At 41.5% G+C, this 15,384-nt stretch overlaps 1 protein-coding gene across 2 annotated transcripts in view; it reads left to right on the top strand.

Moving 5' to 3' along the window:
* NDRG1 (N-myc downstream regulated 1) overlaps positions 1-14,753 on the top strand; it is a 40,588-nt gene extending 25,835 nt beyond the window's left edge. For both annotated transcript variants that reach the window (XM_030444945.1, XM_030444944.1), the window contains 11 exons: positions 1,589-1,651; positions 3,969-4,029; positions 4,487-4,573; positions 6,021-6,077; positions 6,977-7,080; positions 7,465-7,521; positions 8,385-8,436; positions 9,191-9,238; positions 10,770-10,805; positions 12,137-12,188; positions 12,905-14,753. In XM_030444945.1, the coding sequence (XP_030300805.1) occupies positions 1,589-1,651; positions 3,969-4,029; positions 4,487-4,573; positions 6,021-6,077; positions 6,977-7,080; positions 7,465-7,521; positions 8,385-8,436; positions 9,191-9,238; positions 10,770-10,805; positions 12,137-12,188; positions 12,905-13,170 (883 nt within the window). In that variant the 3' untranslated portion in view covers positions 13,171-14,753. The remainder of the gene's footprint in view (positions 1-1,588; positions 1,652-3,968; positions 4,030-4,486; positions 4,574-6,020; positions 6,078-6,976; positions 7,081-7,464; positions 7,522-8,384; positions 8,437-9,190; positions 9,239-10,769; positions 10,806-12,136; positions 12,189-12,904) is intronic.
* The last annotated feature ends 631 nt before the right edge of the window (positions 14,754-15,384 follow it).

The raw sequence follows: 15,384 nt of genomic DNA, 5'->3' as shown, positions 1-15,384 counted from the left end.
TACCTTGTTTAGTAATGACATCCTGAACACAAATAACAAATCTAAATTTTTACTATAAACTAGGTAAGCATTGGCCAGTATTGGTCATTCCTAAGTCCATTTTTTTAATGAAATGGCAGCATGGTAGATGTTAAGCCACCTTGGTAACTAAAAAAGTGTATCCAGTATCATAGCTGTGTACTCCTGATTGTGTCATGTATGATGCAGGAGCTCTTGGAAACCTTACGTGTCATAAGCTCTGTCTTTGCCAAAATGTTTGTCCCATTAAATTCAAATGAGACAGGTTTGCCTTAAGATGCCCCTTGGTCAGACATTGGCTTGAGGAAGGCAGTCCCAACATGCCAAGGAGAAGGTACAAGGCTAAGAACTAGCTATTAAGCAGCTTTTATGTACCCAGTCTATTTCCCTTTTTAATTCTTTTAAGCTGGTCTGATGCTGAGGAGGTCATGATGGGCCAGGTTCTCAGCCAGTGTCAACTGGCCCAGTTGTCTATTGGAGCAGCCTATAAAGCTATTTCAGTCACACACCCCCTTTGCATGTGTTTGAATCATGAGCTTTTAAGTGTCTTAGCCCTCATGTCCTGAACAAGCGTTAACACTTCTGTGTTGCCAGCTGCATCATGATCTGTGCTACATGCTGGGAAAGAGCACTGCATAACAAGGTCTTGCTGACAGCACATGAAGCTGTATTACCTCTCCCAGCCCTCCAGCTGGGAGACAAAGATGCTCGAGTAGATGTTGCAGAGACCCTAGCTTTTGGCATGATAAAGTGTAGTTTCCCAACAAGAAAATCTAAGAAAATAACTTAATGTGGTTTTGCAATGTTTGGCTTTTTGTTTTGTTTTATTTTGCAGACTAAACTAGAAAATTAAGTGTAGTCCTGATAGGAAGCAGAGATTTGGCTACATCCTAGGCAGATGTTCTCATGCTACTTTTGGATGGATATTTTTCTATGTGCTGCTGAGTTGAAACTTTGCTCAGAATTTCCTTCTCTCAAAGTTTTACTTCTGCTCTGCAGAGGACCAGAAACACTGACAGCTGTTTTTATTGAACTTCCTCAAAACTCTGTAGCCCTTCCTATGCATTCATTTTCTCAATATTAATGGGAAGCTACCCTCCTTTATCCCGTGGTAATTTGTAGGTCCCTGAATGCATGCGTGCAAACTATGGGTCAAAGATCTCAATCTCGTTGCTGTAGTTGGTGATTCTGCAACATGGGAAAACTTTTTTTGTGGTGGATCAGAAATACAAATGTGGTGAATGTGGTTGAAAACTCACCTCAAGTTCAAACTTTATCACAAATTTTATCAGTTAACTCTTCTTGGAAGATATCATTATGATCTGTTTTGCTCTCAGCCAGACCAGACACGTGTCATCCTATAACTCACATAAAGTACCATATGGATTATGCTCATATTTCTGTTAAATTGCTTACTTGTGCTTGCTCCTGGTTTAATTTCCACCCATACTATCAGTGGTCTTGTAATGAGTACATTTGGTATTAAATCCACAATGACTTCTCTGTCTGTATATACCCCAGCTTCTCTACTTACAGTGGTGCAGTAACTCCCCAAACACATTTGTTGTAGGTACATATATCCCTCCATGGATCAGCTGGCTGAAATGCTCCCTGGAATCTTAAAACAGTTTGGGTGAGTACAGCATTATTTATATATTTTTCTCATTCTTCTCTCTCCATGGCTCACCAGAAGAGCTGGGCAGAGCAGACATTCTCCTGTGCTGCCCTTGTGACTTTGATCTGGTTATCTGGTGTTTTGCTTGCTAGAGTTCCGGTGGTGGCTGTTTTTTCAGTTCCTCTGTTATAGATGGAACTCTTTTGCCTTTGTTTCTGGCAGAATGTATTTTCTGGTCTTTTTTGAAGTGTTTGTTTATTTTTAAACAGGAAGCAACTTTGAGTGAAATCCCACGTGCCTAATTCCGGGGCTTCCGACAGTATTTTCTCAGTGTCACCCTCAGTGGGACAGGGCACAGGCAATCTGCTCTTCCCACTGTAACCACCCACATTTTCCTGTGTGGTTAGCAGAAAAAAAAAAATCATGGTCCCATCTGAAGACTCTTAAATGTTTTATGTGGCTTGGAGTGCCTTAGGGGGTCAATCCAACCTCCTTAAGCCTCTTCTACCACCAAGTGCAGATGTCACCAGCCTGCCAGTGCCAAAGGACCTGTTGGCAGTGTTCTTCTGTTGTCTCCCTGCAACAAGTCTCTGCATGTCTCCTTCTGTAAAGCTTATCAGGAGCTGCAGCTGAGGAAAGCTGGTGCTCCTGGTACACAAAGAAGGGTGCAGGTAGACACCATCAAGGGGTTTTAAAATCAAGCAGAGAAAACCTGTCATTCAGAGTTAGGCAGCATTGGAGAAGAGACAGGATGGACTGCTAGGCATGGGGTTTAGTCTCAGACCAGCACCCCAGTTTAGACATTGCTTAGTTGTTGTAACCAGCTCTTACAGTAACTTAGACTAGGTTATCTCACTGGCTCTTTAAGAGATGTGGGTTTTGAAACTCTTACTGCAAGGCCCAACGTTGCCAGTTCTGCTTTTGCACTGAAAAAGAAAATGCTAATACAATGTCAGTACCTTGAAAATCAATTAAACTGGAGTGTACTTAAAAAGCCATGATTTAATGTTGCTAAGGAGAATGAAAGCTATCCTCAGGTATTTTTACTAAAAGCATTGTATAACCTGTTTTTCTGAGTGGTTTTGTCTAGTCTTCCCTTCCATGTATTTTCTAAGACCTTGAAGGCGATGCTTTAAAACCCACTTTCAGTTAATGCAAATATTTGGTTTGTCTCTGCCCTATTTGGTTATGAAGTTGAAACCGAATAACCCCGGTGGCTGGATAGCAGGAGAGGTTTCCCTGCCAGCCCCCTGTTAGAGAAGAATCAGCATCCCAGTTGGATATCTGTACTAGAGAGGGCAGGGGGAGCCTGGGGCAGGGGGAGCTTTGTATTAGGCTGCAGATTTCAGGAGAGTACCTTGTAACTTTTTCTGGCAGAGCCTAACTGTTTCCTTCCAGGGTTGGAACAAAGCTATCTTTGCTTTGTATATTTATTTCTTTAAAGCTGTAACAATGAACATGAATCAGCAGTGTGCCCAGGTAGCCAAGAAGGCCAATGGCATCCTGGCCTGAATCAGGAACAGCGTGGCCAACAGGTCCAGGGAAGGGATTCTTTCCCTGTACTCGGCACTGGTGAGGCCACAGCTTGAGTCCTGTGTCTAGTTCTGGCCCCTCAGTTCATGAAGGAGATTGAGGTGCTGGAGCAGGTCCAGAGAAGAGCAAGGAAGCTGTGAAGGGATCCAGCACAAGTCCTGTGAGGAAGGGCTGAGGGAGCTGGGGGTGTTGAGGCTGGAGAAGAGGAGGCTCAGGGGAGACCTCATCACTCTCTACAACTCCCTGAAAGGAGGTTGGAGCCACGTGGGGGTTGGTCTCTTTTCCCAGGCAACTCTCAGCAAGACAAGAGGGCAGGGTCTTAAGTTGTGTCGGGGGAGTTTTAGGTTGGACATTAGAAAGAATTTCTTTACCGAGAGGGTGATCAGCCATTGGAATGGGCTGCCCAGGGAAGTAGTGGGTTCTCCATCCCTGGAGATATTTAAAAAGAGACTGAATGTGGCACTCAGTGCCATGGTAACCACAGTGGTAGTGGATCAAGGGTTGGACTTGGTGATCTCAGAGGTCCTTTCCAACCCAGCCGATTCTATGATTCTATGAATTGCTGCTGCCCCGCTGTGCACGAGGACGAGTGTCCTGCAAATCTGCTGAAAAGCCAACCAGCTCCTCCCTGAGCTCCTTACTGGGGCCACTGGCATTTGCTGAGGGTCCATGGTCTGCCTGAGCTGCAGCCAGTGGTCTCTAGGTCTATGCTGACATGTGAAAGAGGAAGGCTGATGATGTGGGTTTGTTTGGTTTTGGTGCTGTCTTCCTCATTTGTCTCTTCTGTTTCATTGCTGTGCAGGCTGAAGAGCATTATAGGAATGGGAACTGGAGCTGGTGCTTACATCTTAACCAGATTTGCTGTAAGTTTTGTGGAACTTTCCTAAAGCTCTGAGCCTGATTCCCCTGATGTGCTGTAGCCCCTCTAGTGTGTGCAGAGAATTCCTGCTCTGCCGTGCAGTTTAAGTAAGCAGTTGGGCTTTTAAGTGAAATACCACAAGCTGCGGGATAGCTGATCCAGAAGAGCTAGATTTTCCATTTTAAAGCCTGGGCTCTACCCAGTTAATTTGCAAAAGATTTTTTTAATGGGAGTTCTCTATTTAAACTGAGGGTGGAGAAGAAGTTAAAACTTGATGTTCTCCAGCTGTTCTGTTGAATTGCTTTAATGAAAAATTTTTTTCCATACATATGCTTGCTTTGTGCAAGATAAAACTCAACTTGCCACCTTCTTCCCTGGGAGATAATTTGCTAATTTAAATTTTATGCTGACTGTCAAGTTGCAAATGATACGTGACAAATCTCAGACCTTTTGTTTTACAGTTAAACCATGCAGAGATGGTGGAAGGATTAGTTCTAATTAATGTAAACCCTTGTGCTGAAGGTTGGATGGACTGGGCAGCAACTAAGGTAAACATTTTTAAGTTAGAAAAATAAATTATACTGTGAACCTGTCAGATAGTGAAGAGCTGGGCAAGCCTGTGTGTCAAGGCATGGCTGCAGACACAGAATATCCCAGGGTAATTATTTTGGGGTTTATTCTTCCAGTTGCAAACATACCTCCTGCAGGGTTAGTGATAAAAATAGGTACTTTTGAGGAAACAGATACTGGATATGTACAATTCTTAAAAGCTAGTAACTACTGGGAAAAAAAACTAGTTTAACCTGGAAATGAAGTCATGTTGGAAACAGCAAGAATAGTGTAACATTCAGTTCTTGTCTATGGCTTCGTTTAACACCACAATCCAAAATGTCAAATAGAGCATAGAGGAATGTTCAGAACAATCTATCAAAGGTTTCAATCATCTAGCTGAGAAAAATGCATTTAGCTACTGTAACTGTGAACAGATTGTTCACACAACCAGACTTTTAAGTGAAAATGTTCACATACAAAGGAGCTCCATTCAGCTGTATTTTTTTTTTGTAGTTGTAAGAAAGACTTCAATGTGGGAAAACATTTTCAATGTGGGAAAAGACTCTGAGAACTTGTTCAAAAATCTTTCTGGAAACATTACATATATAAGTAGAAGTATTACATTATTTGCCGCTCAGATTTAACCTGTTAAAACATTTTTCAGGGTAAACTGATGGAAAGCACTTTGCCATTCACTTAAACATGACCCTGAATGATACAGTTGTTATAAACACTGAGAAGTACAAAAATCAGTGTGTCATCTTTCAACCACACAGAGTCAGCCCACTGTGTCTAGGCTGATACTAAATGTAATGACAACCTTGCAGTACTGGGAGAAACTTTCCACAGTTGGGTGGCAACAGTCTTTCAAGGCTTAGTTACTGATGTTTTTAAAATAATTTTGCTCACCAGTTTATTTTTATAAGCTGAAAGCATATTTAGTAACTCCCTTACACTGAGCTATACCAGTTGACCCGTTTGGATCATCTCAGTGTCTCACTGTAATTAAATTCTTTCATATCTGTGCCTCTGCCTTCCTTCTCTCAAGTATTGCTGACATTAAGAGTGCAGTGGGTGCCCTGTTTCCTTCTGTGCTTCCAAAGCAAGAACACATACTCTGGGACATGAGTTTAGGTACCAGATCCAGCATGTTGTGTTGTGGTTGGGAGCAGTTTGGTTAAATGACATCCATCTGGCTGGTTTGCATGGTGTTCTTGCAGGGACTCATTCCATGTATCCCTGTGCCACCAGTTCCCTATAAAACTGAATTATGAGAATGACTCAAACATAAACTCTAATGATGATGTTTTTGTTTGAGTGAGGCACATAACGTAATTTAGGATATTGTACGTATGAGGACAGTAGAGAAACATCCAGTGGTCTACTTGTGGGTAACTGAAAGATTGTTTTAATATCAGAGACTTAGATAATCTTGCTGTTCAGATTTCAGGTTGGACAAATGCTTTACCAGACATGGTTATTTCCCATCTTTTTGGAAAGGTAAGAATGTATTCAGTCATCTGTGTTTACCTTGTGGGGATGGGAGGATGGGAGAAGCCTTCTCTTAAGCAACAAAGTTAAACTGTGAGATAGGATTCATACTTGTGTTCCCAGTATTTTTGGGGTGTTACTCTGCCATGAGGCTTGCTGTGGCCCCAGGACCTGACAGCTGTAGTAGGGGCAGCTCCCTGTTCAGATGGCCAGCACTTACCATGAGTATAAACATCAGTGTTCTTGTGTTCTGAGCAGAATGGCCCCACAGATTTATTTATTTATTTAGTATATCATAATACACTTGTAATTCTGGCATAGTTGGTTTTAGTACTAATAGTGCTTTTCCATGAAAGCCTACTTTATCTGAAAGTGCTGTACTGTTTTCTGAGGCTACTTTGCTGTGCTGGAAGCTGTTGGTAAATGCAGTGGAAAACTCCATTCCAGCAGAACAAGGAACTAATCTATAAAGAACCAAACTGTTTGAAAATGTTGGTTATTGCAGTCCTCAAAGCTTAGTTATTTGCTACTGTGAAACTACTATGTTCTACATTACATATGCTTGTAAGCTTTTAACATCTGCTTTACCCTGGAAAGATTTATTGAGCTTCTTAACCTGAATCTGTTTGTGTTTTAAAACCTCACACTTTCTGACTAGCCATCTGCACTGCAGCTACATGTTTTGCAGTCATAAGATCATTACAATATACTGAAGTTTTAAAGCAAGAAATGTGATACTGCAGTCACAGGCTAATGTTAATTCTGAGTGACACCACGGGGTGCTGGAAGTTGTCCCTTCCCTAAAGGTGCACTCCTGTTGTGCAGATATGATACACAACTGCTGTTCCATGTCTTCAGATCCTTTCAGAAAATAGCCCCTATTCTGAATGATTCTGTCTCCACTGTAGGAAGAGATTCACAGCAACCATGACCTGATCCAAACTTACCGTCAGCATATTATTAATGATATGAATCAAACCAACCTTCATCTCTTTGTCAACTCTTACAACAGGTAAATACATTTACCTGATTTTTAACTGGAAACTGTATTAAGAGACTGTCCAGCTCTTAGAGCCAGTGTTGTGTTGGGGAATTACTTGCATTCCCATAGCATAAAGTTCTGCTTGACAGCGCTTTAGTGGTCTCAGGTGGTTTGTTATGGGAGAAGAACCTTATGCATTTGTGAGGAGGAAGATGGTACACTGGAACTAAGCTAAGACATTGATACTTCAGTCTAAGAGCATTTCCCTGTCAGTTGTAGAGGCTACAACATGTATCAGAATAAATTAATTTATGTGAGTGTCTGTGCTTTCCCCAAACTAGAAGAATATGGAGGCATCTGGAGAATTGTGGTGTATCAACTGCCTTTTTCTTCTCTTTTTTTTTTTTTCTGTAGTCGTCGAGACCTCGAGATTGAGCGTCCTCTTCCTGGAATAAATGTTGTCACCCTTCAGTAAGTATTTTACTTTCTACCAGTTCACCTGTAGATGATGTGAGCTAAGAGGTGTGGTCAGTGGGTTCATCATATATGCATTGCAGAGCTGGAGCTTATGTGCTAGAAAAGGGTCTTGTAATTTCATGTAGGAGATAAGAGGTTAATGAAAGTCAGGGACCATCATTAGAAAGACTTCAAACTTCAGGGTCATTAGCTGAAATGGAAATTAGGAAGTTCCTGTCACTGTATCTGCAGACTTGCAATTTCAAAGTACTTTAAAAGTAGATTTATTTCACTACACCTGGAAATATGGCCTGGTTAGTTGAAACTGTAGCTGTGAATGCACTTAAGTTGTGCCTATGCAACCAAAAGAATGTAAAAAAGAAAAAAAATAATTAAAAGCAAAAATGAACTTTCAGGCAGATGGAGTGGGTATGAGAATGACTATCTGCTAGATCTTCTGCTAATAGCTTTTCACTTAACCTGCAACTTGTGCCACAAAACTTGTACTATGTTTATACATAGAAGACTTTGAGATTCTGCTCTTCTGCCAGACTGGTTGAAATTGGATGACAGATCCAGGTGGGGGGCAGATTTTGATGCTGATGCCCACATTCAATTTCTAACAAAACAAAGCACTAGAGCACTGGGAAGGTCTGATTGCTATGAGGTGGGCAAAAGGAGAGTTTCTCAGGCAAGGTATCAGAGCATGTCAACATCTGCAGCTAATGAAGTGGATTTGATGTCTGCTTCAGGTGTCAAATACAAACCAAATCATTTTCACACAGGTAACTGACTCCTTTCAGCAACATAAAATGCAGATTAGGGCAAGTACAGTCTGGATCACAGCTATAATACCACCTCTGTGTGCTTCCTTGCAGATGCCCTGTCCTGCTGGTGGTTGGTGACAGTTCCCCAGCAGTGGACGCTGTGGTGAGTGTTGCCTTTGCCACCTTGCTAATGGTCAGCCCAGCCAAGAAGCTGTGCAAGCTCAGGTCCACACAGAAACCTTGCTGGCTATCAATCCAGCCCAGCTGGCTCTGCTTTTGCAGACTGTGGGAGAGCTGCCATATATTCCTCCCTCTTTGTCCCCTCTGTCTGTGCACCATTATTTAATAGCTACTGCATCAGGAACAATCGCCACAGCAGTTCCAGTGAACCGCAAATATTTTCCTTTAGAGGGGGATCTGCTCCTGGGATTTTAGCTTGTTTTGTGGTGTTGGAGCTCTGCCCTGGGTCACTATGGAAGCGAAGAGCTTCTTTTTGACCATTCTAACTCGCCCCAGATGACTGGGTGACTTCAAATGTTGTGCCTCAATGGGCATGCCCAGTCTGCTGGCCTCTGGCCATATGGCTGCTCACCACTTGGGCTGCTACCAGATGACCCCACAAATCACAAGATAAACAACACTTGTTGCCACCAGAGTCCCAGAAAAAGATAAAATTTCTCCAGTTCTCAGCTAATGGGTTTGTTTGTATGTGGAAAAGTCAGAAATGTGAACTAAACTACTTGGGTTTAAAAAAAAAAATTAAATAAAAAAAAAATATATATATATACAGAGAGTTTTTGTGCAGAAGCTTATGATACCAAATTTAGAAGAGAAACAAGTTTTTAACCTGCTTTCAGACAGAAGTTGGTAATTAAAATCTTGTGTGTAGTGCTTTATGCTGATGTTCTTTAACATAGGTGGAATGCAACGCAAAGCTGGACCCAACAAGGACCACACTTCTGAAGGTAATAAAAAAACCCTCTTTTAAAAAAAATGTTTTCTTCATTTAAAATAAACCAGATTAACTAAAAATGCAGAATGTGTGGCAGTACAGATAATGCAGTGAAAGTTAAGTTCTGATGTGGAAGGACAGTTCTGTCAGGGTAAGAGTATTCTAGAGGAGGGGCCTCTTGCCCAAGTTAACAACAGGGAATTTCTCAGCTTCTTCATTTTAAAACACTTGAGATGAGGCTTGAAACACTCAGTATTTCACATACCCATAATGAATTTGAGTAGTGCTGGCAAAATTAATCTCAAGATATTTGGAAAGGTTGGAAAAAAACATCAGCAGAGTGGAAGTGCAAACTGACTCATTCTGTCCCTGTGCTTGCCTGTCCCTCACCAGCAGTGTCAGATGAACAGGCAGCTGATCTATCAGCCATGGGTTTGTCATCCTGCTTCTCACATGAATACAGTCCAGGACACCTTACTGTTAGAAAGGACTCTCTATTTTCCAAAAGCCTGTTAAAATTAATTTCCAGCAGCAAAGCATTTTGCAATGTCTTTGGCTGATACTTGGCATTTGGAGTATGGATGCAATTTTCATCCTTTTACTGATGAAGTAAAATGCAATGAGTGCAGTTGCATGCCAGCAGTGAAACAAGTTTGGTCATGCTTCTGCCTGGAACTTTTACTGTAGCTTTTTAGTGAACTGGTCAGTGAAAATTATAATAATCAATGATTTTTAAAATTTACTTTTTCCTCCTAACATTGAGGAGTTACACTGTTGATCTACCACGTGGACATGACAGAGTGACCCTAAGAAAAAATCTGCTAGTATCTCAGATCCTCCTTTGCTTAGTCCAGGGATATGGCTGATTCCAGATCCTGCTGCAGGCCTGTTTTGCTGCTAATGAATCCTAGATAGGATTTGGGGTTTCCTGTAATTCGCAACTCAACTGTTTTCAGCTTGTGGTGTTCCTTGGAACAGGACTGTTTTTGTTGGGATTGCTTTGAGGGGTGGAGTGGCAGGAAAAATGAACTGCTCCAAAAATATTGCATGCACTTTAGATAGCTTTTCTAATTAGGCTTTCTCTGCTTCCCTTGGCAGGTCAGGCTGATGCTTGCCATCCGCAACCTCAGCAAATCATTTTTCCCTCTCCCCTCTGAGGTTTAGGTGTTTGTTCTCCCCTGTTTGTCATGCAGGTCAAAACTGAGTCACGTTACTGTAATTCAGAGCTCAGCTTGTAACCAGGACTAATAGGCTAGTTTCTAAGAAACTGGTAATCACTGCCTAGCAAAAAAACCCACCCCACATTTATTTGTAAGTCCAGGTGATTCATTGCCTGAGGGTCAAGACACTTTGGGGTTTTCTGGGGTGCAGCCCTAGCTTTTAGAAATGTTTAACTGCTTTCTTTGGTGCCACATGTATGTTACTCATGCAACAAAAGGAAATGTTTTTCTGCCAGATAGCTTAAAAGGTCATTTTAATATATCCTGAGCATAAATGAGTTCCTCTGGCAGTATGCTAACTGGCTGCTCTCATCTCTGTTTCAGATGGCTGACTGTGGTGGGCTCCCTCAAGTTTCCCAGGTAGGATTTGGCTGACGGAAATCCTACTAATCCTGTTCTGCAGCATTTCAGGCTGCAACAAATGGGTGTTTTCCTGTAGGGTACTTGCTGTTCCTAAATGTCAGCCAAAAGGATGGCTATGAGTTCATGAATAGTGATGTCAGTTGGTCATCTGAGCTTGCTTTTTTCTTTAAAAGACCAGTGAAGTGCAAAATTAAGATTGGGAGGGGGATATTATTTCCACTTAACCAAGTACAGGTCTGAGGTGGGAATGCAGAGGTATTGTTTTATGCCTATCTGCTAATCTAACATTGATTAAGGCTTGGGCACCAGTGCTTTAAAAAGATTCTTATTTGGACTATTTATAGTATAGATGAGGAAAGTGGGTGGTGGGAAGTAACAGCACCATGCCCTCCCATGCAGTGACCCAGCTTGACTGAGAATGAGCTGGAGTTTCTATAACATATTTAGGTATAAATTCCAAGGCTGCTAATAAAACCATGCTGGGAAAGTTAAAATTTACCTCTGGTTTAGTGCTGCTTCACTGAAAGAGCTGATCTGTGAATCAGCTTTAAGATGTGATGTTTTCTTAACAGACTCCTAAGCAATATACTGTGATGTTCTCAAACTTAAATGGGAAAAAAAAAAAAAATTTGTAATGACCTGCAGCTGAGAAGCCCCTGAACAGGCCGTGCATGCTGTAACAGTGGGAGGGAAGAAAAGGCTTTTTAAAGCCACAAAGGGATATGTGCATTGCTCTTCTCTTTATATTCTCCATTCTCTGAACTGATTCAGATAAAATTATAGCAAAAATACAGGCAATAATTGCAAGACAAACAGTTGATGTTTAAGCTTATTTGGCCACTGAGCCAGCAGCAGAGAAAACCAATGAGTCCTTCATTGCAGGAATGTCAGTCATATGCTGTTTGTGCTTATGTATTCCTGAAGAGCTTTTTTGCCCATCAGCTCTGATCAGCTGAATTTACAATTGCTGAATTACCAATGGTGTGTGAACTGCTTTGTATGTTTTATGAGTCCAGGTGTTTTACTGTGGCCCATCTACCTCAGTAAATGCGTGAGCAAAGCTTGGGCCAGGCTTACACCACTTATAGCCACATCTTTGGAAGCCTCATTTGCAAATGCACATGTCCATTTGTTAATGTAATGGGGCAGGGGAAGAGAGGGAGGGCAATGATGGAATTTTCTCATGTAAGTGAAAATTTCAGACATTCAATAGATCCTAGAGAATATTTAAGGTGTCCCTCTTCAGATGAGGCATTTATGGTATCTATAAGATTGTAGTGTAACCAACTTGCCAAGCACTGCATACAGTACTACTCTTTCTTTTCCAGCCTGCCAAGCTTGCAGAAGCTTTCAAATATTTTGTTCAGGGAATGGGATACAGTAAGTATCAGTCTTACGGAATGGTTCACCTGGCTACCAAAGTTTGTTGGGCATCTAAGCACTCAGAAAGTCTTATGACCCCAAATGTGTGGTATTTTCCCTGTTGAATATGCATTTGCAAGGGAAAAGTCAATACCTGTGGTGGTGTCTGGTAGAGGGGTTTTCAGGCCAAATTATATTGGTAAATAGAGAGCTTTGGTTATGCTTTGCCAGCTTGTACTGACACATGCCTGCTTTACTTGATGTTTTTCAGGTGGATATTTGTAATAGTGTCCCTGTGCTGGAACACAGGAGGTGATTCATAAGCTGCACCCAAAACTTTAGCCCTTTTTAGTTCTTTAATTTGTAGCCATTTGTCTTTCATGTGTTTCTGACAGCTGCTGTTCTGAAGGTGCATTGGGCTGCCAGCAAAGGTTAAATATCTGAAAGTTACAGGAGGTCTCATGAGTCTCTTCAGTTTTTTCCTCTGTATTGTTGCAGCTGCAGCAGCATGCCATAAAGCTCATAATGCTTGAATCCCTCAAGCCTGCTCATCAATTTTGCTTTAGTAATTCGGGTTCCTTGGGCAGTGGTATTTCTGCACTCGAAGCTACCATGGGAAGCATATATTCAAACCTGGAGGCTTCTCCAAATGTACCTAGGGCTGGAGGGAGGGGTTGCAAGGGCTTCCTTCCAAGCCCACAGAGCGAGACATTAATGAAGGACTCTTCTTACAGTGCCCTCTGCTAGCATGACCAGGCTGATGAGATCCCGCACTGCTTCTGGCTCCAGTGTAACCTCTTTGGAAGGACAGAGGAGCCGGTCTCACACCGGGGAGGGAACGAGGAGCCGGTCTCACACCGGGGAGGGAACGAGGAGCCGATCCCACACCGGGGATGGTGCCAGGAACCGCTCCCACACAGACACACGCATTGAGCTGACACCGAACTCGGCGAGCAATGCTGAACAATCAAGTCCTAAGTCCATGGAAGTGTCTTGTTAGGTGGCTGTGGGAGGTTTAAACTGGTCACGGTGTGGAAAAAGTAGTGGATGCCCCCTGTGTATCACAAAAATGTAACTGGTATTAATCTCCAAGCTATTCTGTAGGATGAACTCTGTTCACCAGGGTCTGACAGGGACCAAAGAAAAGAAGCATCTCATTTGCTCTATCATTATTCTTGTAACTCAGACAGTTGCTGCTATTGTGCCCTCCTTCAGTGGATGCCAAATTCTAAAGGAAACTTGCCAAAAGCTGATGTGGTTGTAAACACTTCAGAGTCAAAGCAGACTTGCTTAATATCCTCTTTTAAAATCAAAGCTGATACATGCCCCTTTATCTCTTATTCTCTTGAAGTAAACTGGCACAATTTGAGATGAGTTTCAAAGAGGGGGAGGAAAAAAATATCACTATTATGGATGGCTTTTGTAGAAGGAAACAAAACAAATGTGTTATGGCCTCATGTTGAAGCTGGAGTCGAATTCATTGTATATAGCTTGACTTCAAACGATAGACAAGTTAATGTATCGTACATTTATAGGCCTTCTAATGCATTAGTACTCAAGCCTGTTTTCCTATGTACAATAATATACTACTAAAATAGGCAATTTTAATGTGACTTTAAGATGAACTAAATCTTTAAGCTTTTTTTATTTCACTTTTTTGAGATTTAGTTCCAGTCTTCCTTTTCTTCCCTCCTCCTAGACCCTAAAACCTGCTTAGCCAAAAGAGGACAAGACTTAATAAAGAAGGTAGCGTTTCCTCTTTGGGATCTTGGGCCAAAGGGTTTACCATACCACAAAAGCTGGTGTAGTTGTAACAAATAGGGTAGCCATACATGCCAGCAAAGCAGAAACAGCTTGATTTTTCCTTCAGAAAGCTTCTTATCTTTGCAGCTCAAGTTTTTGTGTCCAGCACAATTGTGATAAATTTGGAATTCTGTGAGTGAAACCAGATCCAGCTGTTCTTTGTCAAGAGAGATGAATAACTAGGATGGCATGTAATTAGATACTGTATCTTCAACTGCCACTAATTGCTAGATTTGAAACTGAGATCTCACTGGTGCTGAGAAGTATATTCCACAAAGTTATGGAGTGGCAACACTGTATCTGTGAAATACAGTGCTTAATGAGTGCATAAGCGTAATGATCTGCTGGTTCTGTATCTGTATGAAGCCTCCTGATACCTTGGGTTACTTTCTTTGATGCTAGTGGCTTGATACCTTTCCACCAGTCAGATTTCCACAGTTAGGTGTTCTTAAGTTTGTTCTTTGGTAGGTAGTGGGACAGGATTTCATGAGCTCCAGTGCACACCTGCTGCACTGCAGTCCTCACACAAACAAGAAAACTCAAATGCTGAGAAGTTAAACAGCAAATGTTAATACTTTGGGATTGCTTGTTCAGAGGAACGCCATCTAGGTTACTTTATATTGACTAACTTCAGCTCTTGTGTAGAATATTCGTAATAGTTTGTGAGAAGAAAAGACAATTTCCAGAAAGAATAAAGCTATTGTGTAAAGTCTATCAAGAAAAGTTTCTTAATGAAGTATTTGTATTTATTTCAAAACAAATAAATTTGTAACTTTGCAATGTTTGGTGTCTTAATGTTTTACAACAAGTGTAACAGTCTTTCTCAGTGGGAGTATATTCTTGTCATCCCTTTGTATCAATCAACTCTTCTCTTTTGCTCACATCTCTGCCCTTCCTTAATTTAGTACTCAGCTTTTTTTCCATTCCACCCTACTACTATTTCTACTAAGAAAACACAAAACTTTTCATTATTTGGTGTGACTGGCTGCTCAAAGTACCAAAGGATAATTTAACTCCAAGAAATGCATAGCAAAATTGAGGGCTTGGGATAGAGTACTATGTATTTGCTGTTTGAAGTTTTCTTTGTCTCCCTAAACACAGCTCTGCATTGATCTCTGCTCTGTTCCCTGCTGGAGATGGTGCCTTGCTCATTGCATCCTTTCTGTTCCCACTCTGATCTGTGAATCCATTGATGTGCAACGTGTTCCTTGCCACTCTCAGGAGGTATTTGGGCCTCCTGACTAAAATTGCATATGTCACATTTCTAGAAGCTCTTCTTGGATGTCTTGCAAGAATCTAGCTTCAGTAAAGGAGAGAGTGGATTAACCCTTCACAAACAAGTTTTAAAAAGGCTTCCCGAATATAAGAGAGAGAGGAATCTAAAAGTGCAGGAGAGAATTAAGCCAGTTTT

The sequence above is a fragment of the Calypte anna genome, chromosome 2 (genome assembly GCF_003957555.1).
Source record: "Calypte anna isolate BGI_N300 chromosome 2, bCalAnn1_v1.p, whole genome shotgun sequence".
NCBI classification, from domain to species: domain Eukaryota; kingdom Metazoa; phylum Chordata; class Aves; order Apodiformes; family Trochilidae; genus Calypte; species Calypte anna.
Note: the sequence above shows the minus strand (reverse complement) of the source record. Positions and strands in the feature narration are given on the sequence as shown.